The 20,710-nt window shown below is 34.8% G+C and overlaps 1 protein-coding gene across 1 annotated transcript in view; it reads right to left on the minus strand.

Annotated features, from left to right (window-relative positions):
- LOC141388704 (uncharacterized) overlaps positions 1-20,710 on the minus strand; it is a 534,459-nt gene that overhangs the window by 108,244 nt on the left and 405,505 nt on the right. The window contains exon 4 of the mRNA XM_073958881.1: positions 11,535-11,735. Coding sequence (XP_073814982.1) covers positions 11,535-11,735 — 201 coding nt within the window. The remainder of the gene's footprint in view (positions 1-11,534; positions 11,736-20,710) is intronic.

Raw genomic sequence — 20,710 nt, forward strand, 5'->3', positions numbered from 1 at the left:
CTATATCTCAAAAATGGTTCCTTCTAAGAAAAAAAATTGTAAGGATCAAACTTGTAGATAATTTTTCTGTCTACAATATTTACTTTAGTCACTTTTTGATTAGATCAACCGTTTTCAAAAAATAAATCCGAAAACCTAAAAACTGTTAAAATTTGACCGTTGACCCCGAATAATTTTTTTGCACACATGGGATCGATGGGGACTTTTAGGACGTTGCTTCTAATGGCAAACCCTTGCTCTCCACCAAAATTCAGCTTTGTGGGAATTTTTGCTATTTCAATGCCTATTTTGACCGGACTATGTATGCTTTCGTAATATTGTGAATACATTTCTTTTAATTTTATATCCAAGAAAGATTATGTTTAAAACTTTTAGTTTCAATTTTTCACAATCCAAATCTAAAAGCACTAAATTTTTAAATTTATTTTATGTTTCCATTAAAATCTAAACTTTTGCAAGTTTATTGTTTTGAACATTATTATTTTTGTTTTGTTTTTTTTTTCTCCATAATGAACTAATAACCTGTGAATGTTCTGTGTGTATACATTGTGGATAACCACAATTGGTTATACATATTGAGTTTTTTATTTTTGTTGTGGCTTTTTGAATTAAAATGAAAAGTCAATTTTAGATTTTGTTACATAATTTCGAATAAAACTCTAACTGTATCTATAAATGTAATAAATTTTGTGGGAAATTTGTATGCACATATGTATGTACGCATATAAGAATGTATAAATATTTAAATACAATTGCAGTTTCTAAACAATTGCAACATATGGTGTACCTATAAGAATTAAAAGGTTTTCCATACAGCAGAACATAGAATTGATACAGTGTAAATGTGGTAATAAAATCAGACCTTTATGAATTAAGTATTAATTATTAATTTCCTTGTTATAATATTTACAATTCTTATTTAATGTTTTGCTTTTGTTATTTTTATAAAACAAGCAAAATTATCTCGATTCCACATTTCATTTCCATATATTTACAAAACAAAACTATGTACTTTAACCATTCGTCATATTCAGGATTTGCTTTAATCTACATGCCTGTATTATATAATAACTATTCACTGTTTATTTGCCTTTAATACGTACATACATGTACATTCATATTCATATGTATGTGTGTAATTTTAGTATTATTTATATGCCATAAAATCATGTTTACACATACCAACAGATGTAGTTATTGGTTTGGCATATTCACATTCTGATTATGTTGTAATTTGAACAAATATTAATTTTAATTAGTGGTTTTTATATAATTACACGCATGTCTGTGAGTGTTTGTATGTGTTTGCTCGTTACCAACTAGCAATTTACACTTCCCCCATGGGTTTAAAAGTAAACAACTTGTCGTTATATGCGACTATTATATTACCACAGAGGACAATAGAATTTTGAAAGTCATATTTGGTCATAATTTTTACAAATCCATATTTACATGTAGTCGTATGTATATATGTATACAACTGTTAGAGTTTTGTTGCTGTATAGAAAATATGTTTGAAGTTGTGGGATTCATTAACATATGTCGTCATTTTTATGAATTATGAACATCGTCGTCGTCATCCGTTGTGTAGGAACCCACTTAGTTTGAAACCATAAAACGACATTAATTGGTAGACAAATAAATCATGCCAGCTTATAATAAGTCTTTATGTGTGGTGGCGTGTGGCATCATTATCAAATATTGCATCATAATTATTTTACAAATAAATTACATGGCTTCCAAATGATTTTGTATTATTAAGAGATAATAAAAATCTAATCTAATTTATTGGATTTTAATAAATATTAGTTATGTTGGAGAATATATTGGTTTTGCATAAATTATGTAATTCATTAATAAATTTTGATGACCGCAATACCCTCTTGCAATTTCTAATATGATTTTTATTTAATTAACTGTTAAATACAATATTTCGAAAATTTCTCTTTAAATACAACTTTCTGGGCGCACAGTGGTGCAGAATCATTTTTTCCTGGTCAAAATCCTGTAACTTTTGAACGGATTGAGACATTTTAACAATTCTGTTTTCGTTAGACAGATAACACAATCAGCTATCCGATGATTTATAAGGGGACAAATTCGGTCTGGTTGTTGCAGAGGAAATCAAGGTCAAAATTAAACTTTTGATTTTTTTACAATTTTTCATCATAATATGATTGTTTTTTGTGTTTTTTTATATCTTCCTATATATTAAAAATGGTCAAACATAAATAAATAAACTATAAAAATACAAAAAAAAAAAATCGAAAAAATTGCCAACAAATTTAAAAAAAAAATAAAAAATTTTAAATTTTTTCCAAAATTACAACAAATACTCATATAAAACCTCATATAATTAAAAAAATGTCCATTTGTTTAAAAAATCTGTAATTAATATAGGAAACTGTATGGAAAAACACACACATTTTCCCATGTAATTTCCATAAATTTAAAAAAGTGTTAAACGGTAGGAACTGTACCGGTATGTGCGCTGAAAAAACGAAAACGAAAGTTTGTTCCATGCTACACCCTAAAAGTTCTACTTCACTAAAATTTAAATTTTAGTAACTGCTGAAAAATGAAATAGCTCACTTCATGTAAACGCTACGTTAATTTATTAAAACGATTCTAAAAGGCATTTATACTACACTACCTAATAAAGAAACAATGAACACTATATCTTGTATTGTTTCCGAGAAATATATATTTCATTCTCCAGAAATTTGCAAAAATTACATATTTTCCAAAATTGGGAATATAATGTCGCCTTTAGGAGCACGCCACGCCCACTTACTTACTTAGTTGGCCCATTGCAGAACATTTGTTCCATAGACCGAACTAAGAAAAGATCTCCATTCCTCTCTGTTTTTCGCTTGACTTTTTGGAATACCGCGCCTTTTCATTTCTTCATCCACTTGTATGCTCCATCGAAGCTTAGGCCTGCCGATTCTGCGTGCACCGCCATGTGGCATGTATTCATACGCCTTTTTAGCGGGTTCATCATCGCTCATTCTTATGATATAGCCTAGCCAACGCAATCGTTGCATATCGATACGTTTAACTATATTCATGCCTTTGTACAGCTGATATAGCTCGTGGTTCATACGACGTCGATATTCACCGTCAACGCAAATCGGCCCGTAGATCTTTCGAAGATGTTTTCTCTCAAACACACCAAGCACTGCCTTATCTGCTTAAGCAAGTACCCCTGCTTCTGAGCCATACATTAGCACGAGCGTTTTGTATAGTGTTATTTTTGTTTGACGAGATGTGGCTTTGTTTTTAAATTGCTTACTTAAACCATAGTAGCATCTGTTGGCCAATACTATTCTTCTTCTTATTTCACAACTGATGTTGTTTGTTGTGTTTATGGCAGTGCCGAGGTAGACGAAGTCTTTAACTACCTCAAAATTATAGGTACCAACTTCCACAGTTGGTCCGAGCTCTATGGACGCTTTGCGCGTCGACACCATCAATTTGGTCTTTTCGCCGCTTACCGCCAGACCCACTTTCGCAGACTCTGCTTCAACCTTCCTAAAGGTATCAGTTACTTCCTTTACTGATCGTCCCATGATGTCTATGTCACCAGCATAAGCAAGTAACATGTGGCTATTGGTGTAAATTGTGCCATTTCTTTTGACATTTGCATCTCGTATTACCTTTTCCAGCAAAATGTTGAATAGGTCACACGAAAGGTTGTCTCCTTGTCTGAAACCTCTTTTGGTACAAAATTCTTCGGAGAGGTTCTTTCCAATTTTAACTGTGGACTTAGTATCAGTTAAAGTCATCTTACAAAGCCGGATGAGCTTTGCGGGGATACCAAATTCAGACATTGCATGGAATACCATTGATCGGAGGGGACTGTCGAATGCTGCTTTATAATCGACAAAAAGGTGATATGTGTCGATTTGCCACGCCCACACCTTCCAATATTTTGACCTAATTTTTTGGTTTCCTTAATTTCAATATGTTCACTATCGAATTCCATATAGAAAATAACAATCGGTGACAACAAAAAATGAAGGTTTTGGCCAGGAAAATCGATTTCTTGTTGGTTCTAAGGGGGCATATAGAGACGATCTTTAAGTGGAACTTTTTTCGTCTGTAAAAATTACCCTCAGGTCGTATATAAAGACAACCATTGTTCGTCTATAAAGTCGAAATTTTGGTCGTATATAAAGATAGCCATTGTTCGTCTATAAAGTCGACATTTTGGGCGCCAATAAATAAACCTTTTCTTACAAAGACGGCTTCTTAGTCGCTTTAAAAGCGTCTTCTTGGTAGCCTATATTGGTAACTACATTGATGACTTTTTGGTCGTCTATAAAGATGCGATTTTGGTTGTCTTTTGGTTGCCTATAAAGACGACATTTTGGTCATCCATACAGACGAAATTTGGTCGTCCATAAAGACTAAATTTGGTAGGCAACAAGAATGCCATTTGGCATCAACTAAGACGTCATTTTGGTCGACCATAGAGACGACTTTTTGATCATCCACAACGACGAAATTTTTGTTACCCGAAAGGGCCGATTTTTTGTCGCCTATAAATACGATCATATGGTCGCCTGTAAGGGCCAGCTTTCAGTCGCCCGTATTGGTATCCACTAAGACGTCATTTTGGTCGTCCACAAAGACGACCGACTTTTTGTCGCCTATAATTACGACCATATGGTCGCCTGTAAGACCAGCTTTCAGGCGCCGTAATGGTCGTCCCGTGGCCGCCTAGAAGGACTACATTTTGGTCTTCTGTAAAAAAGGTTTTTGGTCGTCTATAAAAATGACCTTTTTGGTTGCCTATAAAGACGACAGTTTGGTCGTCGGTAAAGACGATCTTTTGATCGTTCATAAAACGTATATAAAGGCGTATTTGTAAATGCGAACTTTTGGTCGTCTAGAAATAGGACTATGAAGACTATATTTTTGTAGCCGATAAATACGATCTTAAGTCGCCTAAATAGAAATAGACCGTTTTGTCGTCCACAAAAACTCCTTAGAAGTTTAAACACGACAACGAGGTAGTGTTTATTGGCTACCAAAACACCATCTTTATGGATCGACGACGACGGTCTGGTTGTCTTTAAAGTCGACGTTTTAGTCGCCTATCAAGAAGACCGGCCAGAAGGTTGTCCATAAAGACCAAATTTTGAACGAACATAAAAGCGACCTATTGGTCGTCCATAAAGACAACATTTTGTTCGTCAATAAAGGCGACCATACGTCCGTCAAAAGGTCGTCTGTACAACATTTTCTCGCCGATAAAAACGACCTTCTGGTTGCCTATAAAGACGACGATAATGACGACCATATGGTCCCCTCTAATTACAAACCATTGTTTACCTATAAAGACAAGCTTTCGGTGGCCTTTAAATTCGAACTTTTTGGCGCTAATAAAGCCGACCTTCCTTCTATAAAGGAATCCGTTTGGTCCTTTATACAGGTCGGTAGAAAAGACGAACTTCTGTCATCTTTAAAGACGATTTTCAATTCACCTGTTAAAACACCCATACAGTCGCCTGAAAAACACCTTTATGATCGTTTCCAAAGACATATTTTTGGTTGTCTTAAAAGTCACCTTTCTGGTTGTCTCAAAAGCTTCTATTCGGTAATTTCTAAAAACGTATTTTTGCACAAAAATCCCAATGTAGTCTACTGAATAACTGGTATTCGCCTTCTATTAAAACACCATTCTGTTCATATCACTCGTATATAACTTACAACGACTCCTTATGTCCATTGTATAATTTTGCTGTATAGTCCCCTAAATAAATCATTCCAGTATTCCAGAATAGGGCAAACATTTGGACCGATATATCTCAATTGTTAATACCAACAATTCTAGGACAATGCTGACAATGCTATAATTCTCCGCCAAAATTCAAAATTCTTACTCGAATATTCCATATTTTGTCTTACTTTCTTTTGAAATCTGTATGAACGTGGCTAGATCGCCATAAAAGTTGACTTTAACGTTGCATGCTGTATAATCAAATCAATAAACCCTTTATCTTACAGTTTGTGGTGGGGGATTTTGCAAAAAATATGTCAATATGTATTGGTATGAATCGTAAAGCCTATCAACAACTTTACCGCACATTCTATGGAAGAAAATTCCTCTACGAATACCAATGGCAAATAACATAAAATAAGTTCAGGCACAAAGTACTGTACCTTCGCACATTCCATCGCACATCTTTACATCCCTTCTGTTGAGCCAAGCTGGGGAAAAACTTTATGGCTGATAATCATGCCTTTTTGCCATTGTTATTCATTCCACTGCATTTAATGGAGACAATGGACATGTCCATGCCGATGATACTAACACTGTTGCTGATGATGACCACAACAACAACGGCAGCAGCGGTAATGTCAACAGAAACGACGACGACATTCCAATGACAGACAATGTCGATGATGATGTAAAAATAATGTTAAACAAAAAGAGAAAAGTTTAGTTATTTGACTTTTTGTTGTTGTTGTTATTTTATTTACCAAGTTTTGCACAATTTTTACTACAAAAGAATCTTAACGTATGTCTCAACAACAATTCCAACGACCATGGGAGGGATGAAGAAGAGAATTTACCCAGAGAACACCCAGAAAAAAATGCACAGCACTTAAAATATGAACAAAAATAATGATGGTCAAACAATTTGGTCACACAACAACGCAGAGTGAGCAGTACACTGAAGTAAATTCATTATGGTCGACATAAAGAAAAGTTTGATACTTTCTCCCAACAGTGTCAAGCCACCGCCTGTGTTCAACCGCATAAAAAAGTTTGGCTCCACAACAAAGTTTCAAAGTTACCACGAAACTGGCTACAATGATAATGACGACAATGATGATGAAAACGATACACCAACACCATGACCATATTCCGCTAGCCCGACAATCTAATTGAGGCGGAAAAGTCATTGCTACAGCATTTAATGACATAAATATGTCATCAATATAAGCTATGGTGGCCACATGTAGTATGGGAGGTGTATCTATAACAGCAAATTATGCTAATTTGCTATTTTTATTATACGGTCAAATATCGGATAATAAGAATATTTAAATAATTTTTCCTCTTGAATAGATTGTGGGAGAAAGATGGAACGAAAATTTTTGTTGGAATTTTTAACAAATTTGTGCTTTCTTTTTCATTTTCGAACATTATTATACATTAGAGGCCATGGGACTTGGATTCTTAATGATTTATTTAATTAATGTATAGTATGTTTCCTTTGTGTAGATAGATATGTACTTTAGTATATACTGTATAGTCTCGATAATACGGACACTGCAATTTTTTACATTTTAAAATTTTTTACATTGGTAATCTGCACATCTCATATTTTTCGTATCTCGATAATCGGGACATCAATATTTTTTCCTATCTTGAGCATTAGATTCTTATTTTTTTCATTGACGTTTTCGTTCTTCGCAATAGCAATTTAAATAAGAAAAATTAAGATTTTCAAAGTGTTCGGTCCACATCTCCTTTTCTGGCTAGCCACTCTTGACTCAGTTATACAGCTAATATGGAATTAAATATTTGAATATGTCGAATGATTTTTCTACCTTTCTATCATCGATTGCTGACTAGATAAGCAACAGTATTTTAGTTCCCTTAAGAAATGTTTAAAACATTTAAACGATGGAATTGATAGCTTAATTTTTTAGATTCTCTAACACATTTTTTGAGTTACCGACAAAAATTGGTAAAATTAAAACGCAAAATTATGGATGAAAAGTTTTAATAAAGTTAACAGCACTCTTGCTTTAGACAGAATTTAACGACAACTTTTTTGATCCCTAACATATTAAAAAATACAGTAAATTTCCGAAATTATAAGCAATTTAATTTTACCGATTTTTTCGGTATCGCAAAAAATCAGTTGGAGTTGCAATAAAAACGCATCACTCCTTTATCTTCATTCTTTAATATACAAAATCACATGCAACTACGGATTGTTGTATTGTATTCTCGTAAATATTCCACCAATAGATCTTAATTCCATTGTCTTGTTCGAAGGCTATAACAGTTTATAAAACAATATCTTTTTTTGGTTTCGACGACAAAGTAAGGTCAGTTGCTGATGGTCATAGAAATGTTTAAAATGTATGAGGTTAGTGCATTTGAGTTCTGAAGTTCTGACTCATGACATAAGATAAGGACACTGAAAATTAATATGTGTACATGGGCTGCGAAGTTTATATCCTTGATAAAACTATGAATAAATATACACCAATTACATTGTGCAACAAAATGGAGGTGAAAGTCTGGGGCACGAAAAATTTCTCTTGGGGAAGAAAGGCCTTGGTGAGTATATTTAGAATCCCAAAGACAGATCAGCCGTGAGTGGAACTTCCGCGTTATGGCGTGATGAAGTTTTTGCTAGAGACCCTGTAAGGCATCATGAACTAGCGTTATATCTTTGTTCACTATTGTTTTAGTTTATTTTTGAGGTGACATGACTTCAGTCAAATCGAATGTGGATTATTTTCGTAGAGCACTTTTACCTTCTAACTCGCCTCCTTCAATGTCCTTTTCGTCCTTTATTTTAAGAGCCGCTATAAAAGTACCACAAGATGACAAGATGAGGAAAATGCATCCTTTTTGCGACTTAATTGCAATAGACTCCGAGGTAAGATTGAGGAAATAGCAGATTTCAAGAGTGGGAGGAATATCAAGGTCGCTGCGGTGCAAGAAACCAAGCTCAACAACAACTGTACAACGTTGCGATGAATACAACGTGCTAAGAAGGAGATGGAGGATTTGCTTTCCTATTGCACCAGTCTGCCCAATACAGACATATCTCGCTTGAGCCTGTCTCTAATGAATGTATGTATGAAATAGCTGTACCTCAGATTACGTGCCTAACATTAGCCCGCTTTTGGAAGGTCATAATCGTCTGGTCCTGGGGAACTGCCCAATCCTTCTGATGTTCGGGTAGCGGAAAGGACTTTCCGAGATATCATCACTGCTGCAGCCGCTCGCCATATCCCTGCTGGTCGAATACCCGAAGTAAGACCAAACTTCCCAGCAGAGGCGACGACAAATGAGCGTGATGAGCTTCGTCGAACCAACCCCAATGACCCCAGAGTCAGGGTGCTGACACTGAAAATGAACAGGCTTGTCGGCGAGCATAAGCTGAACAAGTGGTTAAATTATCTGAAGAGTTGCAACATTGGAGCCGGTATAGGTGAATTGTAGGCAACGGATAAGTCACTCTCGAACCCTGGAAGAAGGGAAGATAGGACCTCAGTCACGTTTGGCGTCGTTATGTTGACTGACCCGAAGAGGTGCGCAAGTTATTTCAATCGACAGTTTGTCGAGCACCCCGAGAATGACAGGGCGAAGAGAAGAGTATTACGTCGCATTAGATCTGTTCCTGCCGAGGATGAACCACCACAGTTTACAATAGATGATGTTGCCAATGCCATCAGAAACGCTAAAGCGTTGGTCCCTGATGGAATCTCCATGGTAATGCTGAAGCAGCTGGATGAGCCGGGAGTGGAGTATCTCACTAAAGTTCTCAACTTGTCGCTATCCACCCTCATTGTTCCCGAAGTCTGGAAAATGGGTAGGGTGGTCCCACTATGGAAGCCCGGCAAGAATGCCAGCAAAACTGAATCGAACACGCCGATTTCGCTTTTGTCGCCCGTATCCAAGACCCTTGAGGCCTTAGTCCTCCCCAGTATCAGAAATAGCTATCAAGTTGCCGATCATCAGTACGGATTCCGTAAGCAGCACAGCTGCGCTGCACGCCATTACCACACATATTTGTCAAGGACTCAACCAGAGATGGCCGTGCGATAGAACAGTTATGGTGGCGCTAGACTTATCAAAAACCTTTGATACAGTCAGGCACTACACGCTGTTTGAGGACCTTGAGCTGACAACCCTCCGGCCAAGCTTGAAACGTTGGATAGTCAATTATATATGTAAACGCCAGTCGTAAGTGGAATTTCGCGGACCGAAAATTTGACAAAAAAAAACTCTCGAAATGCATAATATTGGGGAATACTAGCTAGACTTAAACCTGACAGCTTGTTTGCGAGTAAGTTTTCTATGTTCTGGGAACACAAAAATCCAATTACCGAAAATGCGATAGAAAAATGTGACTAAAATCTTAAAAACCTTAAATTCTTGCTACGCTTATATGGGGGCTATATCAAAACGTGAACCTATACAGTATGATTTTTTGCAAGGAATGTTTTGAACTTTTATAAACCTCTTGTACCTTTAGCAAAGACTAAATTTCAGTTATTCCGGTTGAATAATATAGCTAATACGTTTAAAACACCGAAAATCGGAGGGTACCGTTCTATGAGGGCTTCATATATCCAAATTCTGTTTAAAATACCACATTTCAGTCATTTCGGTGGGATATTGAGGCCGCAACCTGCAAAATACCGAAAATCGGGAGGTACCATTCTATGGGGGCTATATGAAGTCGTGCCAATGTGAAACTACAGACAAATATAAATATCAAAGTACAGCCAATTTATAACGCAAATAGGAATAAAAACTCCGTTATATGGGGGGCATACCAAATCTTGGATTCAAGTCCAACATTTTTGTGGAGAAGTTATGACATGGACCTATGTTGTGGTAAAGCTCCCATGTAACTTTAACGCCCGGTTTCAGGTATTTACAAGTTATTATCCACATTTTCGATCTAAATTGGCTGCAATTTGGCAATTAGGGTTCTCAATGGTAGAATATAGTAGCTGATATTTTCAATACCTAACATGTTTCACATATGCGTTATAGCGGTACTTTTTTCTCGCTTTACGAAAAAATTTCAAAATGTTAGCATGTTTCAAGGGTTCACCATAAGAAGAACCATAAGAATTTGCACAAACCCTTTGTCAGATGTGGAAAAGTTTTACAAAAAAACTATTTATAATTACAAATAAAGGCCGTGAGTGCCCATTGCCAACAAATATTGGGCAAAAATGTGTATGAGGGTCTTGGAATATGATGAAAATCGATGCTTAGAGCTCAAAAAACATTCTTATGAAGAAATCGATAGAAACAATTTACAAAGTCAAAATTGTATACTGAATTGGTTTCAATATTTTCAAGACTACGTTTTCAGGTAAAATTGCATGTCATTCAACATTTATGGCTCCTAGACTTTATTTTTTTAGCATTGCTATCTTTGAACGTATTTTATTCCACTCTACATCATGGTGTGTCTATAATCATTTCACAATAAGCATGACATTTTATTTTCGTATTTCATTTATGACCTACTAGCAATTTCATCATTCACAGGTGTGGTCATGTCTGGAGTGGACATTAGCTAGGTAATATTAAAGAGGAATACATTTCCATAATATATGTATAAATATGTGCATACATATATTTGACAAACTATTAGCATTTATTTGTATGAGTGTTATGGAATAACATAAACACTCACACACATACATATGTGTGCTTGTTTCTTTTATTTAGCGTGTATAGTTAAGCAAAATGCCAATTTGATATGCCTGTTGTTCTTGTGTGATCTACAACACACACACATACTTACCCAATATTTCAACAGTGTGCGTAATTTCACGTGGTTCCATTGTTGCTATTTGACAAATATAATCACCCGCATCCTGTGGCACAGCTTCACGTATTTGCAAATTAAAACCATTCACCAAACGCACCCGAGGATCTGGGGTAACTTTAACAGAGCCAGCTGTTAATATCGCAATACCACGTTTCCAGGCAACAACATAGGGATCTGAAAAGTAAAAAAGGAAACAGCAATACAAAAAAGTCGTTATTTTATGTTGTTTCTTTTGTGAAGAATGAAAATAAATAAGCATAAGGAAAATATTTAAGGCAATTAAAAGTTAGGTGTATTTAGGGGACATTTACTTTTTTTATTTAACTTTTTAAGATATTCGATTTGAAAAAGTGTTGCCGTTATTTTTCCTGCACTAGCAAAAGAAATTAAAAAATATCAAAAGTTGTTAAAAATCATCATCAAATTCAACTAGTTCTGCCAAAAAAAAAAAAATAAATTATATTTACTCGATTTTTGAGTCGATTTTAAGTATCGTCAATATCTACCTATACGCTGCCTCTTTCCCACGATCAATTATTTTGTTTTCTTTGGACTTTTCGAACAACTCCCCAATCAAGCAATTTCACTTCGGTTTTCCCCAATGGAATATAATTTTAAGGGCTTCATTTCGACCTTTTAACATAACCTTGGATCTTTGACTAATGTATGCTTCCTTTCATCCCTAAAATTTGAGGTTTTCCTTTCGACTTTTCGGAACATTTTTTTGAGATACAAACACTCAGTTGAGCGATTTCTTGAAGACCCTCTGTGCGTATAAATAAGGTCAATACAAATACGTCACATTTACCAAATGCAATATAATTTTAAGGGCTTCATTTCCGCTTTTTAACATAACCTTGGATTTTTTACCAATGTATGCTACCTTTCATCTCTATGATATACGTTTGAGGATTTTATTTCTTCCTTTTCGATTTTTTTAACGAGCTTAAGCTTTAAGGAGTAATTTCATGAAGACATTGTATTGTATCCCTGAGATATAAATTGTAGGAATTTCTTTGGACTTTCGGACAATTTTCTAAAAAAAACTATTTCATTAAGACTGTGCGACCGTATAAGTAACGTCAATACGTATACGGCAGACTTCACTAATGCAATAAAAATTTTAGTGCTTCATTTCGGCTTTTTAGCAAAACCATGAATCTGTCAACCTTTTTTCAAAAATATGCACGGTGCCCTTGAATAAAATTTAAATGGAAGGTGCTTACACCTGGGAAGTTTTTGCGGATTCTGAAACTACAATGTTCATAGATGAGGAAAATCAAAAAACAAAAAAATGCCGGAGCGCTTTTTAAATAAATCTCAAGTTGAAATTTTTAGGGGTTGTTTAGGTTTTTGCAATTTTGCTTGGAAACCGCAAATCCTATCAAAATGGGAATAAAAAACATGTTGTAGCTATCAAAATTCTCTACAAGATTGACCTTAATGATATTTTCGTATGTTTTACAACTTTTGAGATATAGAAGTTGAAATTGGGACAATTCTACTTCATTTCAATTCTGTATCGTTTCCTTATAAAACAATGTCATGACTGCAACTTATATATCTAAAAAAATGGTACAACCTAGGAAAAATTACATAATCCAGTCTTGTAGAGAATTTTCACAGCTATAAGATTTTCTCAGGTCCCATGCCGATAAGACTTGCCGTATTCAAGCAAAATCGCGAAACCCTAACAAAAAATCTTAAAAATGTAAACTGAGCTTCTTTATCTCAGAAATGGTGCAGCCTGAGAACAAATCATAAACGTCAATCCTGTAGAGAATTTTCACAGCTACAACATTTTCTTAAGCTCCATTTCGATTGGTTTTGCGGTTTCCAGGCAAAATCGTGAAAACGTAAATAAACTTAAATATGTGAATTTTGACCGCGATTTATTTAAAAATGCCTACAGCGATTTTTCTTGTTTTTGGATTTTTCTCATCTATGAACATTGCTATTTCAGAATTCACAAAAAGTTCCCCTGTGTAAGCGGTTTTCATTAAAAGTTAGTTAAGGCGCACCCTTCATGACATTGTTTTATAAGGAAGCGATACAGTCAGTGCATTGTCCCAATTTGAACTTCAATATCTCAAAAATGGTAAAACCTACGAGATTACCGTAAAGGTCAATCTTGTAGAGAATTTTCATAGCTACAACATTTTCTTCAGTCTCATTTTGATAGGACTTGCGGTTTGTTGACAACAACGGGAAACCCTAAACAACCCCTAAAAATGTCAACTTGAATCGCTATTTATTTAAAAAGCGCTCCCGCGATTTTTTTGTTTTTCGATATTTCTCATCTATGAACATTGTAGTTTCAGAATCCGCAAAACCTTCCCAGGTGTAAGCCCCTTCCATTTAAATTTGATTCAAGAGCACCGTGTTTGTACATACACCAATTTATTAATTCTTTTATGTTGAACCAATGGGAAAATATTAAGGCAAAAACGGTATAAACCCAGCAAAATGTTTGTAGCCAAAGAAGTAGTTAAATCATGAGTGCAAGTGATTCCGGACTACATCTTTTTACGTGAAAGAAGTCATGATTTTTACAAGGGCATGGTGCAGTGAGGATACTGTCTAATTTACTTCTTAAGCACACATTTTGCATTAGTTCTTTGTAGTGAATAAATCACAACAACATATGATTCAACTACTTCTTTGGCTACAAACAAAGATGTAGTTCGAAATCACTTTTATTATTTTTTGTATACAAATTACTTTTTATGGATGCAAACATATTGCTGTTATTATAATTAACAAGAAACAAATGAAGTTCTTTGTCTTTTTAAGTTTTTTTTTTGCAAAATGTTGAAATTTCTAAAATGTGAAAAATTTATGAAATGGATTCAAATCGGACATTGTCAAAATGTGAAGAACGGACTGCATTTTTCATGACTCTGCGTGGACTGCTTCAAAAAAAGCTATTCAATCACTACTTCACAAGGAACAACTTCAAATAAATTTTGCTGGGAAATGCTATCATCATAATTGCTTTACAAATCTACATCAGTTTATAGAATATTTATTTGCCTTATAGGTAGGCATAAGAAAAAAAAAAATCATTTTTTAGCTTATTAAAAAGTGAGTTTTTTTTTTCTTAGAAAGAAATTTCAATATTTACAAATAGAAAGAGTTACATCAAAATTAATTTGTATGCCAAGGGGCGTATGGTTATTATTAATTATTGTATTATTTCCGTAATTTGGCTAGATTTTCCAAGCCAATGACGATAGAAAAGAAAATAAGGTATCAAATTTAAGCTAAGGCAATAACAAATATGGATTATATCTAAATAATATTATACCTTTTCCGCAAATTGGCTTAGGAAACTGCAAATGAATATTTATTAATTAAAAATGTTCTCAGTCCTTAGTATAAAAGGTTTTTTATAGACACCAAGTATGTTTGGACGATACCCGTTTCAGACAATTTGGAGTTGATTTAGCAATGTCCGTCTGTCTGTCTGGTTGGAGCGCACGAGAACTCTCGAACGGATCAACCGATTCGGTCCAAATTTTGGCTTTCGTAATATTCTGTCCAAACTTAGTTTAAGTTCGAAGATGAGTTATATCGGTCCACTCATTCCGGTACATCCCCCACAAAAGTTCGAAAATGTTCGGAAAGTTTGTGCGCACGATAATTCTTGATGCGATTAACCAATTTGGTCCATATTTTGCACATCGTGAAATTTCTACCAGACTTAGATTATGTTGCAATATGGACTCAATCGGTCCACTCCTTCGGGTACCTCCCACACAAAATTTCAGTTTAGGGCCTGCTCTCGAATCTCTTAGATTTTTGTTGTAGAAACCAGTATTCACCGCCCCTCATACGACTATAGAAATTTCATCTGGAGCAAGTCCATACATCCTGAGAAAATAGCCTGAAAGATGCAAACAACACTATGACACTGTGCGTAGTGGTTGGAGCGCAAGGTAACTCTCGAACGGATTTGCCGATTCGGTCCAAAATTTGGCCTTCATAATATTTTGTCCAAACTTAGTTTAAGTTCGAAGATAAGCCATATCGGTTCACTCCTTCAGGTACCTCCCCCACAAAAGTTCAAAAATGTTCGGAAAAATTTCGCGCTCGATAAGTCTTGAAGGGAGTGACCGATTTGGTCCATACTTTACACATCCTAACTTTTTTCTGTAGAAAAAATTCCACAAACCACTGTCTGTGACTTTTTTTCTATAGAAAAAATTGCACAGACCCCTGTCTGTGACTTTTTTCTTTAAAAAAACTTCCGCAGGCCCCATTTCTGTGACCATTTTTTTATAGAAAAATTCCACAGACCCCTGTCTGTGACATTTTTCTAATGGAAACAATCCCGCGGGCCCCTGTCTGCGACTTCTTTCTATAGAAAAAATTCCACAGGCCTATGTCTGGGATTTTTTTCTATAGAAAAAATCCCGCATGCCCCTGTCTGTGACTATTTTCTATAGAAAAACAGTAAGGAAAGGATCAAAGTCGGGCGGGGCCGACTATATGATACCCTACACCACTGTGAATAGGTAAAATGTATATGGGAGCTAAATCCAAATGTGAACAGATTACGATATAATTTATCACATATATTTCTAGACCAAACACCGTCACACATTCCAAATTTCATCAAAATTAGACGCTATGTAGTCTTTAGTGCATCAAATACCTTAAATCGGGCGAAAAAATATAAGGGAGCTATATCCAAATCCGAAACGATTTTCACCTAAAGCAATAGCGTTCTTCAATAGGCTAAAAAAATGATCTTCCCCAAATTTCAGCCAAATCGAACAATAAATGCGACCTGTACGTTGCAAACGGACGGACGGACATGCATAAATCGACTCAGAAAGTGATTCTATGCATATCCCTAGAAGGAACTATGGGTCTATCTCTTTTCCTTAGGCATGTTACATACAAAAACACTAACACATAATACCCTTACCACAGGGTGGTGTAGGCTATAAAAATCCACATCTAAAGAAAAAAATTCCAAAGACAGCTGTCTGTGATTTTTTTCTAGAGAAAAAAATCTACTGGCCACTTGTGCGCCATTTTTCTATAGAAAAATTCCACAGTCTTTTTGTAAAAATATTCATTATTCACCCAAACATTGAGGATCCTGGAATATCAATTTTACAGGCAACTAAATGTCTAAAAAATAAAATTTGAAAAGATATATTCAAAATGTTATTATGTTGTATATTTTGTTTTGCAAACATTTATTTGTCTAAAAATTCTTATACATTTGTATATGTATTTTAAACAAAATTATATTTTTTAGTAAAAAATCTATATCAAAACATCGTAATTTTATCAATAAATCTCATGAATAGACCAAAAGAGAAACAAATCTAATTAAAATGTTTCATCATGGCAGTCGTTAATTTGATACACCACAATTCCATGACTCTGAGATCCAGGCGGTAGTATTAGTTAGACTTTATTGAATGTATGTACGTACGTGTGTATTTATTAAACATACATGTATGTATAATTGTTGCTCTATCTCTTACAGAGAGAGCGCATTCCTGCTGTTACGGCTTAATAGTACATGAATCCTTCAGTCAGGGCTTAATCAATTTACTGCTACGAGGAGTTTGTTGATTGCTGGTACTCAGACAAACATCAAACAAAAAAATAACACGTTTAAAATAATACTCATACATCAAGGCAGAAAAATAACACTCCCCATCGTGCTATACCATTTCGTTCCGGAAATGGAATCAATAACGTTCAATCATGCGAATATGTAAATGAAAACGCAATCAAACATCCGTTTATGTATATGGCATTCTTAATCAGTCTATGAACTGACAAGCGGTGGTTAAAAAAAGTAGTTAAAAGAAGATATTATGTTAGACAAGGAGCGACATTTGTATATCCTTCGACCAATACACTTTGATACGACCAAAAATGTGCCTCATCGAAATAACGGTTTTAGACCCCAAGTATGTTTGGACGAAATTTGTTTCAGACAATTTGGAGTCGATTTAGCCACGTCCGTCCGTCTGTCTGTCTGTCTGTTTTTGGGTGTCGTAATATTTAGTCCAAACTTAGTTGAAGTTCGAAGATATCCCATATCGGTCCACTTCAAAAGTTCAAAATTTGTCTGTAAAATGGTGTGAAGGTGTGGTCTTGAAGGGAGCAATTGATTTGATATTATTCCTTTCAGATATATATTGACTATATCGGTCTAGTCCTTCAGACACCTTCCACACACACACATTAGGATAAAGTGAATTTTAAAAGCTTCTCTCGGATCGTTTTTAAATTTTTTTCTGTAGGTTGTCCTTGCGGCTTCCTTTACGACGGTACAATTTGTTTCTTGCGAAGTCCATACTTCCTGAGATATTAGCCTAAAAGCTCCATGAAACCCTGACGGTAAATCCGCAAGATAATTCTCGCAGGGAGTTTCTGATTGGTACAGAATTGTGCACAACGTATTATTTCATCCAGTCATGTATCAGGTTAGAATATGGGGTACATCGGTCCACTCCTTCGAGTACCTCCCACACAAAATACGGAAAAAGTGAAGTTTAAGAGCATCGTTTTTATTATTTTTTCAGTAGGTTTTTCTCAAGACTCAATACTTCATGAGATAATGACCGAAAAGCTCCAAAACCCTGCCGGAACTTACAAAAATGGCTTTTGTACAAAATAACTTAAAACTTTTTTTCAAAATTCTTCAAAACTTATTTTAACGTAATTTGATACTTCGAGCACTTATGAAGAAGTTTGGTTACTAAAAATTGTTGGTATATCGTCGGTGTCATGCATAAGTGTTCCATACGCCATTTTTTGACTTTTTGAGATACATTTGCTTTCTAGGGGTTTCCGGTAGCTCTTTCTGAATTTTTGATCGGCTTTCTCCTATCTGCTCCAGTTTCCCATATATTCGCCCTTCGACGCCAAATCTTAAATTTATTTCAGTTATAAAATTAATGTTTTTAAAAATTTAAAAGTTTAAAAACACATTCCAATAATCAAAACTTTAATTTTTAATTTAGATGTTTTTAATTTATTGAGGAAAAATTGATAAATTTGTTTGCCACTTTTTTCCAAATTTCACATTTGTGTTATAAGTGTGGATATGGAACAAATTAACAAAAATTCTATTTTCAAAAAATTCTCTATAACTTTTATATTCCAAAACATATTCCTCTATATTTTTGAAAATATATTCTATATACTAGTATCAATAATTCAAGTCAAAAATATAAACATTATCTTTAGTCAGCTCCACGCAGGTGTGACGCAAAACATTAAAATGCGAGTATCCCAAAACGGGAAAATGGTGTATTGAACACTTAAGCATGACACCGACGATATGTCAATGATTTGGTATAGCCCCACACTACGGTACCTACAGATTTTAAAGCAAACTCAGGATATAAAATCAATATATTTTATATACGGCATAATTTTTGTGTTTGGTTTGGTTTTTTTTGGTCAGTAGCTGAGGGTACGTCAGCATAGCTGACTAACTTGTTTCCTGGTCAAAATGCTATAACTTTTGAACGGATACAAATATTTTAATACATAATAATCATTTCATCAAAATCTAATAGATTCCGACAAATTTGGTGTGAAAATGCAACATTCGATTTTTATACCCTCCACCTTTTAATGGAGGGTATATTAAGTTTGTTTATCAGCTTGTTACGCATTAAAATAATAATTTCCGAACCTATAAAGTACCCTATTCTTGATCAGTGTGCAATTCTACATCGTCATGGTCATATTCGTCCGTCTGTCCATCTGTGGAAATTATTCTAACATCCGAACGGATTGAAGTAGTTGACTAAAATGCTGGCCAAATCTAGAACGTAGAACGTATTGACAATTGGCTATTCGCATTTGACCACCAAACTGATGGTAATTTGGGATTTTGTATTTCAATAGATAAGAAAACATTTTCACCAAAAACATTGACTGTTTTGGTCTGCGTTTGTCTGCGTTGCCGTATGTAGCGGTACCGCCTGATTTCAGGTATTTTTATGTTTTCATCCCAAATTGTGTGTAATTTAACATTTAGTATTTAATGTGGTCCATAAACTTCTCCACTAAAAATTATAGACATCGGTTCCAATTTTGGAGTGGTCCAGTAACGCCCGATTTTAAGTGTTTTGAAGATTTTACCTACGTTTCTGGTGGTCAAACAACGCCCCCACCAAAAATAGCTGACATGCGTTCACGTTCTGAAATCGCCGCCATATAACGGGACCGCTCTATTTTAGATATTTTGAAATTTTTGTCCACGTTATCAGTCCAAATTGGATGCAATTTCGTCTTCACGAAGTGTGAACCATGGTACTTTAAAACAAATACAATTCTCACAGGCAAAGTCATTAAAAACGGTCTGTAACTTTCGCGAATTTGTTGCAAATGACACCATATTCTCTTGTCCGATAGGTACAAAAAATATAAACATATAATTCACGAGTTTATAAAAAAAACCAAAAATTGCAATAGTGTCAAAAGTTCCTAATATGCTCCGAAATGGCGCGATTTGAGAACAAATTGGTCCAGAACGCTTTTATAATGATTTTAAATTAGATTAAAAAAAAAAAATAAAAATTTTAATGAAAACCAAACATGTTGTTATAACAGATAAAATTAAAAAATGCATTACTTAACTTCAATGCTTTTGGTGCGGAAACTTTTTTCGCGATAGAGAAAAAATTACACCTTATTTCATAATAGTTTTTCATGCTCTACACGGCTATGTGGTGGTATTTTCGATATCTGCAAAAAAGTGCTAAAAGTTATATCCCTAATGTGCATATGTGTATGTGCAAATCCATTAGCACGTCGCATGATCATTGCCAGAATATTTTGTACCCCGAACGAAGACTGTATACCAAGAACCTTCAAAATACCTAAAAGCGGGAGTTACCATTGAATAGGGACGTATATAGTCTGTTTTGAGCGGATATTCTAGTGGTAATATAAACTTCTGATCCAAATAATAAAACTCTGTCCTAAATATTGCAAGCTCTATCTTAATTTCAACAGACAGACAGACGCCTGAACATCGTTATACCAGCTTTGTAGGGTCTCCCACGAGTATTTCAACGTCTTAAAAATGGAATGACAACGTTAATATACCCTCCATTTTATGGTGGAACGTATACAAATATGAAATGTATTAACTGTTG

Source organism: Musca autumnalis, unplaced genomic scaffold (assembly GCF_047663935.1).
Source record: "Musca autumnalis isolate F117 unplaced genomic scaffold, ASM4766393v1 scaffold_1, whole genome shotgun sequence".
NCBI lineage: Eukaryota > Metazoa > Arthropoda > Insecta > Diptera > Muscidae > Musca > Musca autumnalis.